Source organism: Salvelinus namaycush, chromosome 17 (assembly GCF_016432855.1).
Source record: "Salvelinus namaycush isolate Seneca chromosome 17, SaNama_1.0, whole genome shotgun sequence".
Classification (NCBI taxonomy): Eukaryota; Metazoa; Chordata; class Actinopteri; order Salmoniformes; family Salmonidae; genus Salvelinus; species Salvelinus namaycush.
This window is the reverse complement of record NC_052323.1, coordinates 22,172,350-22,194,206: the sequence shown is the minus strand read 5'-3', so window position 1 is coordinate 22,194,206 and position 21,857 is coordinate 22,172,350. Positions and strand designations below refer to the sequence as shown.

At 41.6% G+C, this 21,857-nt stretch overlaps 2 protein-coding genes across 3 annotated transcripts in view; both read left to right on the top strand.

Annotated features, from left to right (window-relative positions):
- mbnl3 (muscleblind-like splicing regulator 3) overlaps window positions 1-6,530 on the top strand; it is a 95,970-nt gene extending 89,440 nt beyond the window's left edge. The window contains exon 9 of the mRNA XM_039012438.1: window positions 1,221-6,530. Coding sequence (XP_038868366.1) covers window positions 1,221-1,223 — 3 coding nt within the window. The 3' untranslated portion in view covers window positions 1,224-6,530. The remainder of the gene's footprint in view (window positions 1-1,220) is intronic.
- A 5,999-nt stretch (window positions 6,531-12,529) lies between these two features.
- Window positions 12,530-20,713, top strand: LOC120062453 (bromodomain-containing protein 8-like). Of its 2 annotated transcripts, XM_039012436.1 has the most exons (17): window positions 12,530-12,581; window positions 13,080-13,176; window positions 13,290-13,359; window positions 13,503-13,552; window positions 13,664-13,786; window positions 14,172-14,252; window positions 14,431-14,495; window positions 14,603-14,766; window positions 14,955-15,146; window positions 15,443-15,539; window positions 16,511-16,623; window positions 16,776-17,246; window positions 17,332-17,528; window positions 17,703-17,795; window positions 17,891-17,959; window positions 18,116-18,401; window positions 19,959-20,713. In XM_039012436.1, the coding sequence occupies exons 1-17, from the start codon at window positions 12,563-12,565 to the stop codon at window positions 20,016-20,018; spliced, it is 2,247 nt and encodes a 748-aa protein (XP_038868364.1). In that variant the 5' UTR covers window positions 12,530-12,562; the 3' UTR covers window positions 20,019-20,713. The 2 variants fall into 2 exon arrangements, with proteins under 2 accessions (XP_038868364.1, XP_038868365.1); XM_039012437.1 differs by lacking the exon at window positions 17,891-17,959.
- The last annotated feature ends 1,144 nt before the right edge of the window (window positions 20,714-21,857 follow it).

Below are 21,857 nucleotides of genomic sequence, written 5' to 3'. Positions count from 1 at the left end.
TTGGTCACCCAAGGCCCTTCTCCCCCGATTGTTCTAGGAAGATTTTTGGTTACAAACTTCTTCCATTTAAGTGTCAAATGTCAAAAAACCTGTTTTCGCTTTTTCATTATGGGGTATTGTGTGGAGATTGATGAGTAAAATATTGTATTTAATCAATTTTAGAATAAAGCTGTAACTTAACAAAATGTGGAAAAGTCAAGGGGTCTGAATACGTTCCGAATGCACTGTCTGTCAATCTGAAGTGTATGCAAATAGATTATACAAGTGGTTAGGCATTTTCAACACACAAATGCTTCTCAAAAAGACTAAAAGAGAAGTAATCAATTTATCCTCAACCAGGAAATACTATCATGCATGTTATTGATGTTAGAGCTGTGTGTGCAGTTAAGGACACGGTGTGCTGCTCTGTTTTGAGCCAGCAGCAGCTTTTCATACCAGACATACTGTACCTCTCCCCATCTTCACAACAACTTTGTCAAAATGACTTGCCCATGATGACTGACCATCCATGTTACTCCTAGGAGTTCAGCTTCTTCTACTCAATGGTCACACGCTTTATGCACAACTCCAGATGAGGTTTAGGTCTTAGAGAATGTTTTGAACCAAATACAACGCTTTTGGTTTCAGACAAGTTTATTGTTAATCACCCATTCTGACACTAACTGTCACTCCTTGTTAATAGTCTCAATGAGCTCACTGCCTTTGGGTGCTGACATGTAGAGTGAGGAATCATCAGCTTACATAGTCATTTTAGCTTCTTGTAAGACAAGTGGCAAATCATTTGTAAAAATAGAGAAGAGTAACGGCCCAAGGCAACTGCCCTGAGGAACACTGCACTGTACATATCTGATGTTAGAGAAGCTTCCATTGAAGAACATTCTCTGGGTTCTATTGGATAAGTAACTTTCCAACCATGTGATAGCAGGTGATGTAAAGCCATTTTTTATAATAACAAATTATGATCAATAACATCCAAGGCTGCACTGAAATCCAACAATACAGCTCCAACTATCATCTTATTATCAATTTATTTTAGCCAATCATCATTCATCTGAGTCAGTGCAGAGCAAGTCGATGCATTACAATACTGTACTACTATTGGTGAAATGACATTATCCATCTCTCCAGTTGTTTTCTAGGTTTCATTTCTCCTCTTCCCCTCTCCCTTTCTCTCTCTCCTCTCTCTCCTCTTTTCTCTCTGTCTCTCTCATCTCCTCCAGTAGACCCTTCAGAGGTTCTGAGTGCCGACCCAGTGGACCTTCAGTGCGTCCCCATTGAAGCCCACTTCTGCCCTCTCCCCAAACTCCTGATGGCTGCTCCGGTGGCGCTGAACCCAGTAACCCTCCCGTGAAACCCCAGTTAAAGCACCCGACAACACCATCAAACCCTTAGTCATCCCCAACCAACCCTGCCCCAAAAATACCACAGTCAACTATTTGAATGCAACAAACATGTGCCTAACCTACAGTGCACCCCAAGTGAGAGGTAGTGTTATCCTCATTTAGGAGGTATTCACATAATAAAAAAGTTGACAAGGTTTTATTGACATTTATCACAGGCAATACTAAAGCATGGACCCATTACTGTTGATGTAAAGCCAGCCCAGACTGATGCACATTGACTTGAAGGAGCTGACTGAAGGAGAGGCTCCCCAGTTCTTACAGCCATACACACCCACACCTTTAACACACAAACACACATACACACCTAAAACAGCAAATCCTCTTGGAGACTAAGCTGAGGATATGAGTCGTAAGGTCGTATAATCTTACACAGCTGACTGTTCCCCCAAAGTCAGACAGTCTGGAAAGAAAATGAGTGAAAAGTCAGACAAGAAGAAAGAAGTAGTCTGCAGAGGTTGGATCATTCTAGAAGTAGTCTGCAGAGGTTGGATCATTTTAGAAGTAGTCTGCAGAGGTTGGATCATTTTAGAAGTAGTCTGCAGAGGTTAGATCCTGTAGATCATTCTAGAATGCAATGTCGTTTTCTTCATCTTTTCTTTTTCACTTCAAAGAAATGTGTTGCGGCTCATTTAATGTTTACAGTACGTTTCAAGATGGCTGAAGCTTAAAAGCAGTGTGTTATTATGTGAGCCATTCCCTTAGTTCAGAGAGGCTAAGCTCCTATGGTCCAATTCAAAAATCTCACCCAAGGTCTCATATCTGATGTTTCTCCATGTTCATTTGTCTGTGCCTTTTGAGTTCCCAGCTATGTAGGAGATTTGATGTCTTATCCCAAAACAACTGAAGTCAATGACTTAAAACCCAAATAGCCTTGATCTCAGACAAAGTATAGAGAAGTGTTTCTATTGACACACAAGTCTATAGCTCCTTCTGTGTATATATTGCCCGTCGAAAGGTCTCTGTTCAGGAGGACTAGGTCCTGTGACAAGCTCTCTTCATGAAATGATTTTTGGGTCGTTACACGAATAGAGTGCCTTTCAATTGAACTGTTAGATCACGTACATCGATGCTCTAACTAGTCTCGTTAATCCCAGACCTAGGGCAACAGCACTGGGAATCATGAAAAAGGAAATTGTCCTCTTCAGACAGACCAATCACAAGTTTGGGTAGGCGGGGCTTAGAATGCAGGTAGGAATTGTGAAAAACTCTTTCCATGGCCTGTACAGCCAGACATGCCAGAACTTCGCAATTTGAAACCAAAGTTTGCAGGCAAAACCTTTGCAGTGGTTTTAGTGAAGGTAGTTGATGCAAACTAACCACTTGTGAAATACACTCATTAAAATAACCTCTGTGAGCTCCAACTTGTTAGCTACTATTTTGGGCAACAAGCGAATAAGGCAGTGACGTAAGAAAGAAGGATATCCCAACTCCACCTTTTACTCTATGTCAAATTGACGTTGTCTTAGTACAGACATGTATGCTGGAACATTAGTGCGTTGTGGGAGGCGACCCATCTGTCTAGAGAGACTATGCTCTAACTTAACAAAACAATTTTCATTCAAATAAGTTATTTGTTTTCTCTGAAAATCCACATTTTGCCATGTCCCATGTCTTGTTTGTCCAACTTCTAGGAAGATTTTAACTCCCTTAACCCCACCTTTTTCAGATGTTTTCACTGTCATTTCTGAAGATGTTTTACTTATTTAATGTGATTCCCCCTCTGACATTATTGAACGTCATTGCACGCATGATAGAACAGCAATGTACTGCTATTCTTTTTACCACGGTGCTGGATGTTACTCTCCTCCGTTTAATCAACAAAACAAAAACAATATCCCCTTTGCTCGGGCCGAAGAATGGCGCTGTTATTCCATTATGCGGATTTCAACTTTAAACCTCTTGAGATGGGAAAACATGTTTGTTATGAATTTTAACATGTGCGCCTCATGACAGAATGTTACAATTAAGTGAAATCGTTATTTTTGACAAAATTACACTACCCAAAAGGTAATCTATTCGTGGAAGGACACATTATTGAAACCAAAAATGAAATTCAATGGCGAAATCTGAAATAATACATTATTTCTTGAACTTTCTGGAACCACTGCAGAGGCTGCATAAGGGGAGTTGCTTTGCTTGTCTGAAAGGTCTAGCATGCTTACCTGTGTGCCAATGATTCTATAATGGATGTTTGTCTGTGCCAATCATTGGTGTATACTGTATCCTGAATAGAATTCCCTTACTGTTGTCAGATTGATATCTGAGTGGATGTTTCCCCTTCAATGAGCCGTCCCTTTCTCTGTCAGACGTCAACTGATATTTGCAGATCATTTTTTGGGTCAATCTCCTGCATTCATAGTAGTATGTTTGAGTAAGTGGTATACATTTTTCTATATGTTGTGTTAAGAATATTTTAATGGAATGGATTTGACAAAAAAATGTGGTTCTGCAGGGAGTATATTGAGTAAGCTTGAAATTGTTCCGTCTGTAAAACATGTATTTGATCATAGTCACTGTGTCCTTACTTTCAATCATCAGCAGACTTTAAATGCTACAAATATAGTGACCTGGTGGGACAGTACCGACCTAAGTAGAGGAAATAGAAGGAGATAGTGAGAGACTGAAAGAGAAACAGATCAGTTCTAGAGTCAAGTATTTGGTCTTAAAATGGTAACCAGAATTATTACAAAATGGAGCAGAATTGCTATGAAAATGGAGAGAGACAATACATTAGCTGATATGTTTAGGTGAGTTGTAATGTGCCTCTCTCACTCGTTTTCAAGTCTTCTGAAACCAACCACTGTCCATACACTGTAATAACTGACTTTTCAGTCTTTTCAAAACAGATGACACGTTGACTAGCACTGCCTGTCTGGCGCCATTGATCTGTCGTGTCTCTGTAGTTTCTTCTTTGAAACAGTTGTGCTGTCTCATCTTTTGATGAGATAAAAAAAGTAATCAGCCTGAGTGGGTGGCGTGTTTAAATGTTTTAATTAATGACTAGACACTGAATCACTGAGTTGGACATGTGGAAATGTTGAGACGTTTTCCACATCTTGGGGGAAATGGATATTGACAGGAAGCTATTCATGTTTAAGTCATGTCATTTACGTGGTGAATGTATCTAATAGTGCAAAAAGTCGAGCGGCATGTTGAAATGTAATGATTCACTATATAGGCTATTTCTATAGAGGTCAAATGCAAACCACGTTAAGACAACATACTGTGTTAAGAAATGTTTTAAGTATGTGTGTGTATTGTTATATAGGTTCATGTTTAAATGTTTGTGAGTGTGATGAGTACTTTCAGAAATATCTTTGGACAAGTGTGGTCCCTGCATTTTCCCCCTTTCTTTGAAGCATTCAGATGCATATTAGAAATGGTCCTCTCTTAATCAATGAAATTGATATTAGAATGTCTAGACATATTAATTTTGTCTAAATTGTATAGCTTTGAAGGACTTGCGTTGCCCAGCCAAGATGAAAATCTATCTTCTCTCTCTCCCCCCCCTCTCTATGTCACATCATTATGCCTTCTCCAACTGCTATCCAGCTGGAAATAACAAAATACTTGATTTAAGAAAAATAAAATGTGCCTCGTGGGGGGGGCGTTAGCATTTTAAGTAAACTTACATGTTTAAGAGGTGTGTTTTCCTCGTACAAGAACATAGTTAGCTAGAGTAATTGTAGTGTTGTTAGTACAAATATATTATTCTTTCTTTCTTCATTCTTTACCATTATGTTCCAAAGTTTCTCCCTCTCTTAATGGTACTTGATCGAATTTCCGTCACATTTTTTGTCTTAATTCCTAAATCACAATATCAAAGATGTGACTATTTATGGACAGAACTGTTAGTGGTATTTTCACCCATTTAGATTTGTTTTTATTGTTTATTCGACAAAAAAAGTCATAGCATGAAAATAAGATAATCTTCATTGATACTTAATTAATAGTTTGTGTAGTTTCCATTTAAGAAAAACTAAAAATAGAAATTATATAAAAAAATATATACATTTGTATCTATACAATGATAGATTCATTGTTACTTATTAATAGTACGTTGTTGTTGTTGTTGCTGTGGCAACAGAACGACAACATGGCTACCTTTGTCAATCTTAATTGTGAATTTTTTCACATATGAATTTAAATAATGTACAACATTAACTTATTCAGAAAGGGAATGTCTAGTTAAATTGTCTTGGATTGCAAGATGATTGAATATTTTGTAAGAAAAAGTCAAGTTAAATCCTTAATGTCCAAAGGTCCTCTGGGGAGATCAGGTGTTTTGTTTGTTTATCTTTTGGGTTTGATTCGTTTTTATTTCTGTATTTTGTTTTTTTGGAGAGTAAGAACGCATCTCAGCTTTTAAAGTGATCACCTTAAATACCAGGAGGGTAAAGAGACTTTGGGACTGGATACAAGATTTAAATAATTCTGCTAAATTGAGTCATTATCGACTTATGACCTGATTTGATTTTCTGTTTTTGATCACCACATTACATTGGAGTTGAACTGGCCCATACATGCTGTACAGGATTTGCTATGCGTCGTCTCTATGCATTGTATTGCCAACAATTTTCACCTAGGCTCATAGGCTTATACTATAGGCCTTCTGTCCACCTGGACAGGGAGTGCTGATGTCACCGAGCTCTTTGATTGGTCCTCAGTATGAAGTCTCTTTCCCCCTGTGGCCTGCCCAGCTGTGCTGGGAGATGTTGATGCTCGCTGGAGCTTTAGGGGATTCAACCGGTGTACGAATGTGTGATATTCACCTCGTTTGCACTTATGTACATAAGTAAGTCAAAATATTCTGAATTTATTTTGAATAAATATAGAGAAAAGAACTGATAAAAAAATCTAATTTACTGTATTGTTAAGAAATACAGATAAACAATTATCATTTTAATGCAGTGTAACAAAAGAGAGTTGTTTTTGAGGGATGTGTCTTTGGTTTTGTTTTATATGTGCCCTGCTCCTATCAAAACATAATGGTGCCTCTGTTAAGAGAAAACAGAATGTGTCAAAAAGAAGCTTTGTAGTTTGCCATATTTTATAGAAGCACATTTAGAAGTCCAGCTATGTCTGATCCTGAACCAGTTTAGTTATATATATATATATATATATATATATATATATATATATATATATATATATATATATATTTAGTTAGTTAGTTAGAACTATATGCATATAGTTAGAACTTATAGAACTATATGCATATAGTTAGAACTTATAGAACTATATGTATATAGTTTGAACTAATAGAACTATATGCATATAGTTAGAACTAATAGAACTATATGCATATAGTTAGAACTAATAGAACTATATGCATATAGTTGGAACTAATAGAACTATATGCATATAGTTAGAACTAATAGAACTATATGCATATTCCCTTTAGTAAACAAATGAATGATATTTACATTTCCATCAGGTGTTCTCCTGTTTGATGACACAGTGATACAGTAAATCAGAATGGTAACTTACATAAAACTAGGGTTGCAAAGCTACCGGTAATTTAACGAAGTTACTGGAATCTTCTGTATTTTTGGGTAATTAACAGGTAATATATGGCAATCTATGATAACTTTGGTCATTTATACTTGAATAACTTTTTGAAAACGTATTCATATATAGTATTCATATTGTCCATTAGTTTCTAGCAGATATAATTCAAGAGAACATTTATTAAATTAGAATGTAATCAACAATGGCATTATTTTCAATTAACTCTGCAATGCTTCTAACTATTGACTAAACTGACACCAGTTTAGCTCCAAAACATTTACAACAAAGACATATTGACATAGTCTTGTAAAATAATTAAAAGTGTGTAAAAAATATAGAAAGGATATTTCATGCTTAAACCCTCATATTAAACACCAGTGGTATTCACTAAGTTGATGGTTTATATTTAGAATAATGTTTTACAGCTTTTCCATTTGTATTAAAAAAATATATAAAAATAATCTTATTTGATTGTTATATATTTGACATGTGATAAGGCCACACAGAGGGCCAGAGATCATAACAGACACCTGTGGTCATCTGAAGTACCCAGAAGGGCCACTGGATGTTTTGTGATAATTTACATTAAATCCTTGAAATTTACCAAATTTCAGGTAGTTTACTGGTAAACTTTGAAATTGTAATGTAATATACCCTTCCTTTGCAACCCTATATAAAACTAGATTGGTTTCAAGATCAAACTGTGTTTGATGTTCTACACTATCAGTCCCATCGTTCTGCATGCAAGTCGTTGTGCAGAAGAACCTGTGAATTTGGTGGTCCACCTGCTGTCTGTCTAGGGAATGACATCCGGATCAGCTGACAGTCGGAAAATAATGGATGTCAGTAGTGCGCAAAAACAGGAAATAATTAGCTATTCATGTGTATTTGGTTTGTGAGAAGGGATTTTTCTTTACTCATTGTCATTATCCAAAAAACAATAAATCTGAATTCTCCACAGGATTTTAGTCAGATCTGGATTTAAAAAACTGGTTTTACTACAATCACACACACTTGTGAAACAAACATCCCTGACGAAAACTTCTGTTCATGCGAACTTGTACATTTAATGCTCTTCAATTGCTTTGGAAGCCAATCATTTTGTTGCCATGGCACTTGTCCTAGAGGTGGTGGAGGGACTGGGTCTCAGTGGATTGGTCCAAGGCCTTTCCACTGTAAACAGAGGAGAGGACAACCTTCCTGTAGACTGGGGGTAAGACTGGGGGTCAAGGCTCCCAAACTTTTAACAACTGATTCAAAGATCAGTCTCATAATGTACATCTGTGCGTGTTGATGTGAAAGCAAAAACATACATCATTCATGGCAAGTGACCACAGAAGTTGTCCCTTTAATTTAAATAACTATTAGTTGCTTTGGCCGCTTTCTTGGATATTAGTTGCCTGTTTCTGCTTGCTTGGCAAGGCAAAGCCAAGGAGTGAACAAACTTGCACCCAGGTAAAATATTGGGTTTGTTTAGAAGCATTTCCGTTGGAGAGAAGGCTGTCCATTATGCTCCTCTCTCCCCCACTCTAGGACAAAAGTGAAATTGACTGCTTTGATTCCTGGTATGAAAATGCTTCTCTTTCACTTTCTATTTAGCTTGTTGTGCTTGTACGTGCTAGAGAACTGTGCTACATGCCAATTATTTTTGCTATGTATAAATATATAGATATACATACACGTATGACTTCTGTTATTTTTGTTTTACCTTTTAATAAAGCACTTAAATGCTGATCTGTCTGTGTGTGTCTTTTTTCTTCTTCATTCAGTTACATCTAGACATACTAAAATGGTAGGAACTAAAAGAAACACTTTGGATATTATGAGGAAATGATCAGAACGAAGTTGAGGACCCAATAGTTCATCTGACACAAGACCCAATTCAAACACTTGATTTTTATGTGCATTTCACTTATTTTTTATTTAACCTTTATTTTAGCAGGGAGTCAGTCCCATGAGAGATGGCAGGGTGAGCGAGCAAGAGAGAGAAGGGGTAAGGAAGCGAAAGGTCACAGAGAAATTAGAGAGAAGAAAGAATGAGAGGTGTATGTAATAAGGATAAACAGGCTGGAGTTGTAAATAATTAAAATGCTTAAAACTTGTATCAAGGGGGCTGTGTGCCTTACGGTTGTTTAGGGTGCCAATTAACCAGCAAAGATACAGCATGAATTAGCTTTAGTGGGTGGAGGAGAGTTGAGACAGGTTAGCTGATGTTTTGCCGATGTCAGAGGTATAGCAGCCTTCGACACTGTGAACCATCAGATCCTCCTCTCCACCCTCTCAGGGCTGGGTGTCTCAGGCTCTGCACACTCTTGGATTGCATCCTACCTGGCAGGTCGCTCGTATCAGGTGACATGGAGAGGATCTGTGTCTGCAACACATGCTCACACTACTGGTGTCATCCAGGGCTCTTTTCTAGGCCCTCTTCTCTCTATGCACCAAGTCACTCGGCTCCGTCATGTCCTCACATGGTCTCTCCTATCATTGCTATGCGGATGACACTCAACTAGTTTTCTCCTTCCGCCCTTCTGACACTCAGGTGCCTGGCAGACCTCTCAGCTTGGATGTCGGCCACCACCTCAAGCTCAACCTCAACAAGCTCTTCCTCCCGGGAAAGGCCTGCCCCCTCCAAGATCCTTCCATCACGGTTTGACAACTCCTCCGTGTCCCCCTACCAGAGTGCAAATAACCTTGGCGGAACCCTTGACAACACCCTGTTGTTCTCTGCAAACAACAAAGCAGTGACTTGCTACTGCAGGTTCATGCTCTACAACATCTGTAGAGTACGACCTTTCCTCACACAGAAAGCTGCGCAGGTCCTAATCCAGGTGCTTGAAATCTCCCGTCTGGACTACTGCAACTCGCTGTTTGCTAGGGTCCCCACTTGTGCCATCAAACGCCTGCAATTTATTCAGAACTCCACAGCTGCCTGGTGTTCCACCTTCCCTAGTTCTCCCGCTCCTCCGCACACTCCACTGGCTTCTAGTCGCTCACATCCATTTTACCTCCATCTTGCCTACGGAGCAGCAAGGGGAACAGGGGTTCAGCTCCCGCTCAGCCCAGTCAAAGCTCTTCTCTGTCCTGGCACCCCAATGGTGGAACGAGCTTCCCCCAAACTTTAGGCTTGTGGATTGATTACCTGACCATCTTCGAAAACGTCTGAAACCCTACATCTTCATAGAGTATCTTAAATAAATCTCACCGTGCCCCCCAAATGATGGTGTTTTTGTTCCATAAACCTCAGAGCAACTGTTCACTAATACTTTATCTGGTTCTTATGACACAATGCAGAAACTACAAAGGAACTAGTAAGGGTAATTTTCCTGAAGAAAACATGTATGCTTTCTTCAGCTGTCCTATCTGGTGTAATTCTCCTGGCCTATCTGGTGTAATTCTCCTGTCTTATCTAGTGTCCTGTGTGAACTTAAGTATGCTCCCTCTAATTCTCCCATCTCTCCCTGTCTTTCTCTCCCCTCTCCCAGAGGACCTGAGCTCTAGGACCATACCTCAGGACTACCTGGCCTGATGTCTCCTGGCTCTCCCCATCCCCAGTCCACCTGGTCATGCTGCTGATCCGGTTACTTTTTTGTTGTTGCCTGTGGCTATGGAACCTTGACCTTTTACCAGATGTGCTATCTTGCCCTGGACCTGCTGTTTATGCCCCTCTCTCAACCTCTCCTGCTCCCTCTCTCTCCCTACCACACCTGCTGTCTCTACTTCTGAATGCTCGGCTATGAAAAGCCAACTGACATTTACTCCTGAGGTGCTAACCTTTGCACCATCTACAACCACTTTGATTATTATTTGACCCTGCTGGTCATCTATGAACGTTTGAACATAATGAAGAACAATTTGGCCTTAATGGTCATGTACTCGTGGTACCTGAGCGCCAAGTCTAGGTCCATGAGGCGTCTAAACAGCTTCTACCCCCAAGCCATAAGACTCCTGAACAGCTAATCAAATGGCTACCCCCCCCCCCCCCCCCCACACCTATTCTACGCTGCTGCTACTCTCTTTGTCACGTTCGTCGTAAGGATCAGACCAAGGCTCAGCGTGCGTAGAGTTCCACATATTTTAATGAATAGAAACTCACCAAACAAAACAATAACGTACAAACACAAAGCTACTGGTGTGCACACAGGCAACTATCTGTAGACAAGATCCCACGAAACACAAAGGGGAAATGGCTGCCTAAATATGATCCCCAATCAGAGACAACGATAAACAGCTGCCTCTGATTGGGAACCATAACAGGCCAACATAAATCATTAATCACCTAGATGACCCAGCCTAGTCACTATCACGCCCCAACCAACATAGAGAATAAACAGCTCTCTATGGTCAGGGCGTGACACTCTTATTATCTATGCATAGTCACTTAAAAAACTCTACCTACATGTACATATTACCCCAATTACCTCGACACCGGTGCCCCCGCACATTGACTCTGTACCGGTACCCCCTGTATATAGCTCCGCTATTGTTATTTACTGCTGCTCTTTAATTATTTTAATTATTTGTGAGTTTTTTTCTCTCTGTATTTTCTTAAAACTGCATTGTTGGTTAAGGGCTTGTAAGTAAGCACACCTGTTGTATTCAGCGCATGTGACAAATAAAATTTGATTTGATACTCTTATAATCTTTATACTCTTATAACCCTTGATATTCTTATAACCCAGCACAGCCAGAAGAGGACTGGCCACCACTCAGAGCCTGGTTCCTCTCTAGGTTTCTTCCTAGGTTCCTGCCTTTCTAGGGAGTTTTTCCTAGCCACCACACTTCTACATCTGCATTGCTTGCTGTTTAGGGTTTTAGGCTAGGTTTCTGTATAAGCATTTTGTGACATCTGCTGATGTAAAAAGGGCTTAATAAATAACTTTGATTGATTGATTGGTTCCCACTTGTCAACTTCTCCAGCACCACCCTAACATCAACATGTGAAAACGGCAGGTTTCTGTTTCTGATGTCATAGGAAACACTTATGACATCATCTGATGTGTAGCATGTGATTTAGTAACCTTTGCCAGCTCATAGTTGGTTAAAATCACATGTCAAATTTCTCCGATGACATCATCCATAAACCCTTTTGACATCATCTGGTGTGCATGTTTTTGACTACAAATCATAGAAACCTGTCGTTTTCACATACGGTGGGGTCCGGAATTATTGGATCCGTTGATAAAGAAGAGCAAAAAATACTAAAATAAATAAAGATTTGGAGGAAGCAGGCATCACATGCTAAGCAAGCGCTCGACCATTTGATATGATAATAATAATAATAATAATAATAATAATAATAATAATGATAATAATAATAATAATATTATCAACATATTGATATTAATAATAAAGTGTGTCTGAGAATACAGCTGCAGCAACATCCGTTTCTAAAAGTATAACACCGAAGGAAATGGAATTGATCAAACTACTTCAGAAGCTAATTATATCACATTCAATAAAAAATAAGGAAACAATGGAGGACGCGGGCATTGATCTCCCTACTTCTCGCTTGCTAAGCGAGCGCGCTACCATTTGAGCTAATCCCCCTACAAGCTGTACGTGAGTTATTGTGATGTCATTCTCCACGTCTGTGCTCCATTGAAATGATTCCGGCGGAAGTTTAGTGGCGAGGCCCTGTCCACAAAGAAATGGCGAGTGGAGTCGGGAGTGAGTATTATTTGTTAGCTTGCAAGTGTAGCTACAACGTATACATACATTTCAAATGTAATGTACAATCTTTTCGTAACTAGTTTTATACATTATTTTCTTCTAGCTAGCCCTGCATGGGTTTTGTTAGTTTGCCAGGCGCGCGCCACTAACTAACGTTAGCTAGCTTGATAACAATGGGTGTTCCTAGCTACAGAGCACGCACCTTACTAGCCGAATATGATAAACAACCAAAGCAATTATTGTGTTAAATTACCTAGCTTGCTAAGTGGGGACGTTATGCTTTTCTAGATAGCTCAAAACCTTATTTGCATTAACAACAATATTGTAGCTTGCTGGCTGTGTAGCCGGTGTTTAGCTAGTTAATTATCTAGCCTATATTTGAGCTCTGACCTAATTTTGGTTCCCCCTGCGCCGTGAGCTGTGACATCTCTCTTTCTTTCTATTGCTAGCCTACCTATTCCAAGCGTCATAATTGTCTTATCTGTTTTTATGTAGAACACAAGAGGCTGTCCGTTGGCCCGACGGAGCCGTGGTCATTGAGGGAGAAACTATGCCTAGCCTCCTCTGTTATGAGGAGCGGAGACCAAAACTGGTAAACAAACACACTAATTGTTTCAGTCTGTCCCTGACTGCATCTACATGTTGTTCTTCTACATGGTAATTTGTGTGCTTGATTGTCCTCCTGCCACTTTGTCTGCTTTTCAGGGTGTCAGTCAGCAGAGCCATCAAGCCTTTCTCAGAGCCAGGCCGCCCTCCAGACTGGTTCTCCCAGAAGGTATGAGACCGACGACAAGCTTGTCCCCATTTCATAGTCAGACTCACTGTGACACAAAACAATTAATCTCTGTCATGGTGAACAAGGTTGAAAGGTCAGCTACTATATATCTAACCTGCTTTCTGTGATTCTGACCCCCACAGCACTGTGCCTCTCAGTATTCTGAGCTGCTGGAGACCACAGAGGCTCCAAAGTTAGTACACAAACACACATTTTTCTGCTTTATTGGAGTATTCTGTTGCGGAGGCAGCACTTCAGCTGTCGTCAGAGCTGTGCATGTGTCTGATGTACGGCGCTGTTTCAGGCGTAAGCGTGGAGAGAAGGGTGAGGTGGTGGAGACCATTGAGGATGTGATCGTACGGAGACTCACCGCCGAGAGGATAGAGGAGCTGAAAAAACTACTGAGAGACACACAGGACAAATACAGGTCAATACACACAGGCACTCCCGCTCTCACACACATACAAATGTAGTCTCACACACACATACACAGTGGAACCTTCACTACATTTTACATTTACATTTAAGTCATTTAGCAGACGCTCTTATCCAGAGTGACTTACAAATTGGTGCATTCACCTTATGATATCCAGTGGAACAACCACTTTACAATAGTGCATCTAACTCTTTTAAGGGGGGGGGGGGGTTAGAAGGGTTACTTTATCCTATCCTAGGTATTCCTTATCAATACATCCACTATCAATACATAGCCAATATTTATCCCTGTTCAAAGCCATTATAGATGACAGACATGCTCCATACACTCTATTTACCATGCTTGACCTTTGGCCCTGTACTTCCTGTTTTGACAGAAAGCTGAAGAAGGAGGTGGATCTGATCCAGACAGGACATCTGGATTCACGGCTAGAGGAGCTGTGGACAGACATAACACAGTAAGAAACCGGTCTGTCTGTCTCTTGGTTTGTGTCTGCATGCCTGTCTGTCCAACAATATGCCTTTCTTTTTATTTGTTGTAAACACTACGTTGTAATTCATAGTGTACTTTCTGGACCGGATTTAGCAGTGAAGATTGTGTTTCATGGTTAAAATGGTTTGTCTTTGGTTTGGCAGGAAAAATAAGCAGGATGAGGATGAGGCAGATCTTAAGAGAAAGGCCACAGAGACATCATATCAGGGTAAGCTTTGGACTAATAATAATAAACATTTTGGACACCACTGATTTGAACAATGATTAGGCTCAAGAACTACCGGTAATAATAACCCTTCTTCTCTTCGGTCTCAGCTCGCCAAGCGGTTAAGAACACGCCCAAGCGGGTGTCCAGTGTCACTTTACGCTCCCCTCTGGGTGCCAGTCCCACGAGCATGGAGGGCGCACAGACAGACACCCCCACACCCCCAATAGAAACAGCCATGCCCCAGGCAGAGGAGACCCTTGGTGCCAATTTGGTAAGGGAAGGGTCTTAGTCCTGGTCAGCATAACACTGTGTGCATAAAACACTTGGTATAAACTTTAGAGAATTTTTTTGTACTGTTTTGAGTGTCTCTTCTAGCTGGTTGTTGCTTGTCTCTTGTTGTCATTGAGGAATGGTCAATTAATGTCCCCCCCCCCCCCCCCCCCCCCTCTGTCCACGTAGTCCCAGGGGGGAGCCGTGTTCCTACCGTCATCGGATGCTCCAATAGCGGGGCCTAAGGAGGGAAGCCTGGGGTCTCTGGTAGACGACTCCCCACAGAAGAGGCTCCTCAGTCAGAAGTCCACGCCGCCTCCCTCCCCTCTCCTTTCAGAGCTACTGAAGAAAGGAAGCCTGATCTCTGCTAGCCCCAGACTGGTGAGAAATACACTACAAAAGGAAGTTGAAACGAGATGATTTGCGGTAATAAGGGATGAAAGTATTTGGATTATATTGGGTTATATTGGATTATATTGGGTGGATCTGTTGAAGGGAGAGGGTTAAGGTTATGTTTGACTTCACAAGCTACTGGTGTTGGGGAAATTCCTGTCTATTCTAGGGAGTAATATGCTGTTGTACATCCTACCAAGCTGCTCAGTAAAAACAGGTGATGTAGATGTTTTTAGAGAACAGGGAATTATGGATATTGTGTGTTGATGACGTGATGCTGTCAGGTAGTGGAGGGGGAAGCTGCTGCTGCAGGACTGGCTAACGGAGGAGTTCCTACTACAACCCCCACTATCACAGCAGACTTTGAGGTCGCCAGCGCAGGTAACTATGGCAACAGTGAAATAACCGCTCTCGCTGGCAGGCTGGTTGTTATGTGTTTGGCTTGATGTGTGTTAGGATGCTAAGTATTAGTGCTGTATGTGCTTCTGTGCTTTAAATGTGTTAGAAGCAAAGTGTCTGTCCTTTATTAGATGTACTTTGGTGTGTCCAATGGAAACAGTGCCCCCCACATCCCCACTGCCCAGCCCTGCCCCACCCAACACAGGTTAATACTGTCCCTCGTCTGTCAGTGTGTCTCTCTAAACTCACCTGTCTCTATCTTCCTGTTAGGAATTTTGTTAATAAATAGTTAAAACAAATTCTAGCTTTAGCTAAAACTATAACAAATTGAACTGCACGCCTGGTGAAAAGAGATTTGTGTTGTGGGTTATAAAATAAGCAGAAAGGGTCGTTAAACTATGGTTGAACTGACCCAACTTAGCCCTGAGATGTTTAGATAAGGCTGTGGGTAACTTTTTAGGTCTTCCATTATCTTGAGTTGTCTGCTAAAGTGGTAATAAATTATAGTGAGCCTTCAGGATAATTGATTATATTATGTGTCATGTGTGTGTGCTGTGAAGTTGGAATGAACTTTTGAACCTGTTTTCTATTTGTCAGGACAATGAGACTTATTCTGTAACCTATGACGTCATATCTTGTATATAAACCTGTGTTTATGATCAAATGGCAGCGTGCTCCGAGAATAAACACTATTATCTAATTTTAATAAGACTGTATCCTGTCTATTTTATGTTAATAAGTATCTTACAAATTCTTATAAATAGACAGATTGAATTTAATTAATGAGTATATTGGAGGAATTATTTAATTCCACTAACACTTCCCTCTAGAAAAGGGAAGGAATATCTAGTATATAAAGAGGAACCCTCATCTGATTTCTAATCAGTGAGACCAGTGTACCATTGGTGGTGACACGTGTGTTTCTCTTTGTCTCTGTCTGTCTGTGTGTTCAGTCAAAGAGGCAGGCTCAGAGATGGTGGAGGAGGACCATGTACCTGGTTCCTACATGGGGGATGAGCTGGACCTGGAGACAGTGGGAGATATCATCTCCATCATAGAGGAGAAGGTACATGGTGTGTGTGGGGGGCGGGGACTTTGAGAGGGTGGGATATAGCTTTTGACCTAGATATCTCTGTAGTAAGCAGACTTTTTTTGTGCACACTCATCACAGTCCTCTCTCTGTGTCTCTGTCTTTCTGTGTCTGTCTGTATTTCTCAGGTGGATGACTCTGTGGAGGCTCTAGATGCTGCAGCAGTGGAGGCTGCTCTCTCTCTCTGTGAGGAAGCTGTTTCTGCTGGCCACTCCCTCTCAGGCCCATGGGAGGCCCAGGACTTAAAGGCCTCAGAGCCTGGTCCTATGGTTCAGTCTTACCCCACACATGGGCTTCAGGCTGCGGCTGGAGCTAACCCTGGGAGCCTGGAGCCACAGACAGAGAGTGGAAGGGGGGAAGCCGAAGAGGGGAACGGGAAGGACTGTGAGAGACAAGAAACAGTGCAGACAAATGTGGCCCCTTCTGTTGTCGCTGATGATGGCCTGGCAGGAAGTGAGGTCACTGAGGAGGGAGTTCTGGGGGAGGAAGGAGCCCTGAGCACAGCTGTGAAGACTGAAAATGAGGAGTGGACCCAGCCAGAACTAAACACACCCTGCCTAGACTCAGAAGACAGCTCTGGATCAGGGAAAGAGTCTAAGGTAATTGTCCTCTTTTCAGTAACACAGCACATACCTCTACCAAGTGCAGTTGAATTATCATCTCTTCTTGTGTATCTTTTTGTAGGAAGTGAAGGATGAGGATGGAGGGAGCGACGGAGATCCTGATGAAGGAATGGAGATGAAGGAATGTGGAGAGGGGGAGGGGCCCTACCTATCAGAAGTAGAACCGGCAGCCAGTGAGAGCGAGGACGGCTATGGCCCCTCTTCCCAACGCTACACCACAGCTGATTCGCTAGCCAGCAGCCCCGCCTCTTCCCAGTTGTAAGTGTCCAACCCTGGTCCTTGTATCCATGGCAACTCTTAACCTGATCATTCCATCACAAGCCTGAATAAAGCAATGAATGACCCTAAAGAACGCTTTATGACCTCTCTCCCCCTCTATCACTCACTCACTAACCCTTCACCCTCCTCTGTCTCTCCCTCCGTCTCTCTCAGTTCAATATGTGGGGAGGATCAGGAGGCCGTTCAGGCTCAGAAGATCTGGAAGAAAGCCATTATGCTGGTGTGGAGAGCAGCAGCCAATCACAGGTCAGCTCTTAGCCATTTCCCCAATAACAGCCAATCACTTAACATGTCTGAGCTACTGTAGAATTTGACAGATCAGTTGTTGTTACCTGTGTCAGGTACGCCAGTGTGTTCCTTCAGTCTGTGTCTGAAGACATTGCTCCTGGTTACCACAGCATTGTACACAGGTGAGAGTTCTATAGCGGCAAATGGTTTGTTTGCTATTATGTTTTGTGCATGTGAAAATAAAATCTATTTATTAAACAATGTAAGTACATGCTCAGCTTATCCCCTAAAACACACACACACACACACATTCATACACACACACCCTTCCCCCCCAGACCCATGGATCTGTCAGCCATCAAGAAGAGTATCGAGGCGGGTCAGATCCGTACGACAGCAGAGTTCCAGCGTGACATCATGCTGATGTTCCAGAACGCGGTGATGTACAACAGCTCTGACCACGACGTGTTCCACATGGCCCTGGAGATGCAGAGAGATGTTCTAGAACATGTGCAGCAGTTCCTGGCCACTCAGCTGATCATGCAGACCTCAGAGTCCTCCATCTCCACCAAGAGCCTCAGAGGCCGCGAGGGGGGCCGCAAGCCAGGGGAGTCTGTGGAGAAGGTAAGACTAGATACACACATACAGGTAACTGCCACAATTATAGAAACACTTGAGTGAATAAGGGATGCAAAGTATATTAAAAGCAGGTGCTTCCACACAGGTGTTGTTCCTGAGTTAATTAAGCAATTCATATCCCATCATGCTTAGGGTCATGTATAAAAATGCTGGGCAGGCCATTATTTTGGCTACCATGGCTATGGCCCCATAGGATGACAATGCCCCCATCCACAGGGCACGAGTGGTCACTGAATGGTGTGATGAGATGTAAACCAGATATCAAACCAACTGAACACTTATGGGAGATTCTGGAGTGTCGCCTGAGAGCGTTTTCCACCACCATCAGCAAAACACCAAATTTATTGAATTTCTGGTGGAAGAATGGTGTCTCATCCATCCAATAGAGTTACAGACACTTCAATGTGTTTCCTTTATTTTGGCAGTTACCTGTACACACACACATACCTCCGAGTCCAACAACAACACCAAGGAGCCAAGACATGTACAATTGACGCCGGACAGACTGTACCCATCTCATGCCCCAATAATCGTATCTTGCCTCTCGCCTGACCTCCCTGCCATTACACTTCATCTGTAGACAGGCTCCCGTCTCCCCTCTCCATTACTGCTGTCTGTCTCCCCTCTCCATTACTGCTGTCTGTCTCCCCTCTCCATTATGGCCGTCTGTCTCCCCTCTCCATTACGGACGTCTGTCTCCCCTCTCCATTGCGGACGTCTGTCTCCCCTCTCCATTGCGGACGTCTGTCTCCCCTCTCCATTGCGGCCGTCCGTCTCCCCCTCTCCGTGTCTGCTGTCTCTGTGTACTGTGTTTATCACTTGGCTGTCTGAACGTGTGTCTCTTACTGTCTGTTCTTCTGTTTGTACAATGTTGTCTTGTTGGTTGTTTACTCTGCGTGTGTTTGGAGAAGTGTGTGTATATGAGGGGTATGTGTGTGCGTGTGTGTGTTCTCTCTTTTCTCACTAACTGTTTGTCCTCCTACAGGACAGTGTCCCAATGGCCTCTCCCGCTTTCCTTCTCTCTCTCTTTGTAAGTATTCAGGTCAAAGGTCAGAACTCACCAGGTCAAGTCAAGCGCACGCTCTGTTTCTCCGTCTGTCACACACACCCAAAACACTAATCTCATATTCAGAAGCGCATAAAACGGTTCAACTCACACCAACTACCCCTGTAGTCAAACACTCAAAAAGCATACTCACCTCTTATATTAACACACACATCCGTCACCGTCACTACATTTTTTACCTTCGGTATTTGGGTCTTAAATGGACCCATCCTGGTTGTGTGTTATGTATCCAGTGGTTTTGTATTTGAACGTCTTTTCATGTATCCAGTGGTTTTGTCTTCAACGTCTGTGATCGTCTCGTCTGCTCCATCGCTTTTCTTTCTTTTCGTTTTTTCCATCCTTTCATCTTTCTTTTCTTCATTTCCTCTGGTCAGAGATCGTCTTTGTGGTTTTTTTACAGGCCAACCACGAGCCATCACTGGGTTTTCAACCTGGTGTCAAACTGACCTTCACCTTTTAACCTCTCTTCCCTGCAGGACGGGGGCACCAGAGGGCGCCGCTGTGCTATTGAAGCAGACATGAAGATGAAGAAATAACCAGAGTCAAAAGGCAGTAGGACAATAGATTGCCAACAGGCCATAGTGCTGGAGGTTTAAAGAGAGACTTGATGCAGGGCTGCAGTCCTCTGACATTCTCCTCTCCAGGCCATTTCTGATTGATCATTGTGTACCATAGTTGTGTACAGTTTAATTAACTAACTTAAGTCTATGATTGTATTTAAAGCCAGTACACTAGATATCCAGACATCATATGATTCTCGTTGATATTTGCCACTGGTAATCAGCAGACACTGCATCCCTGGAGGACTGAATCTGTTTTACAACTGCAGTAGTACTAAAGTACTAGTGACTGACTTGGGGCCCTGTTGTTTTGTGTATAGGATGTAGCCAACTGCAAAATATCCTTCAAGGAATCATGATCCCACTGTCCACGAACTGGTTGGTTGAATCAACATTGTTTCAATATAATTTGTCAATGTATTGTAACGTGGAATCTATACTGAACAAAAATATAAACGCGACATGCAACAATTCCCACACCACACGATCCCGCAGTTCTGGTGAAGAAGCTGTATGTGGAGGTCCTGTGCTGACGTGGTTATACATGATCTGTGTAACCACGGTTGTACTGACATTCTCTAAAACGATGTTGGAGGTGGCTTATGGTAGAGACATTCGGCTCTGGTGGACATTCCTGCAGTCAGCATGCCGATTGCGCGCTCGCTCAGCACTTGAGACATCTGTGGCATTGTGTTGTGATAAAACAGCACATTTTATAGTGGACTTGTATTATCCCCAGCACAAGGTGCACCTGTGTATTGATTGTGCTGTTTAATCAGCTTCTTGATATGCCACCACCTGTCAGGTGGATGGAACATCTTGGAAAATGAGAAATACTCACTAACAGGGATGTAAACAAATTTGTGCACAATATTTGAGAGAAAGAAGCTTTTTGTGTGTATGGAACATTTCTGGTATCTTTTATTTCAGTTCATGAAACATGTGACCAACACTTTACATGTTGCGTTTATATTTTTGTTCAGTATATTTGGAAAATACCATAGAAATAAGAGTGAGAACAGGCTTGGAACCTCTAACCCTGGCAATTAATTAACTGGCAATTAACTGGTTAACTCATGTATACACAATGGCTGCCTGGTTATGTGATGCAATAATTGCCATGGTATTTTGGAATGTTCTATCAACTGATGCTGGATTGCCATGGTAATGTAGAATGTTCTATCAACTGATGCTGGATTGCCATGGTAATGTAGAATGTTCATTCAAATGATGCTAACTAATGTGGCTCATGGAATGTATTTTTTGTAATATCAATTGAGTTGACTTAACAAATCACAGCACAGATTGAAAGGTACACTTCCTGTTTTTACTTCCTGGCATGGGTACACTCAATGGCTGCCAGTCCACCCATTATGCCATCATTGACTTGAATGGAGATGCCCTTTCTATTCATTCTTATTTCTATGGAAAATACAGTGGATTTGCAAAAAGTAATCAACTTGTTTTGAGGGTGAATTTTCAACCACAGAATTATGTAATCATGGTAACCAATTTTGCACATAGATAAACTGTGTATAAATTCTGTTTCATTTGTACCTTTGAAACAATGTCTGATCTTCAACGTTATGTCCACTATCCGTTAAAAAAACAATAGACTGGGCAGCAGCACCTACTGCAGAGTTGGTCTACACAGCTATCCATTTGGTCTCCCATCCAGTTTTAACCAAGCCCAGCTTTGATATTTGTCACTGACTAACAATGTGCTATCATGAGAAATGTATTATTGAGAGATCTCTTAATAACTACATAATTGACTGTTGCTATCGAAGTCATTCCAAAGGATAGGTTTAACAG

What these genes read in the sequence shown, in the direction of transcription:
- LOC120062453 (XM_039012436.1), top strand. An exon ending in CACAGAGACATCATATCAGG is followed by an intron (nt 14,496 to 14,602) that starts GTAAGCTTTGGA and finishes CTTCGGTCTCAG; the next exon opens with CTCGCCAAGCGGTTAAGAAC. An exon ending in CAGGGGAGTCTGTGGAGAAG is followed by an intron (nt 18,402 to 19,958) that starts GTAAGACTAGAT and finishes TCTTCCCTGCAG; the next exon opens with GACGGGGGCACCAGAGGGCG.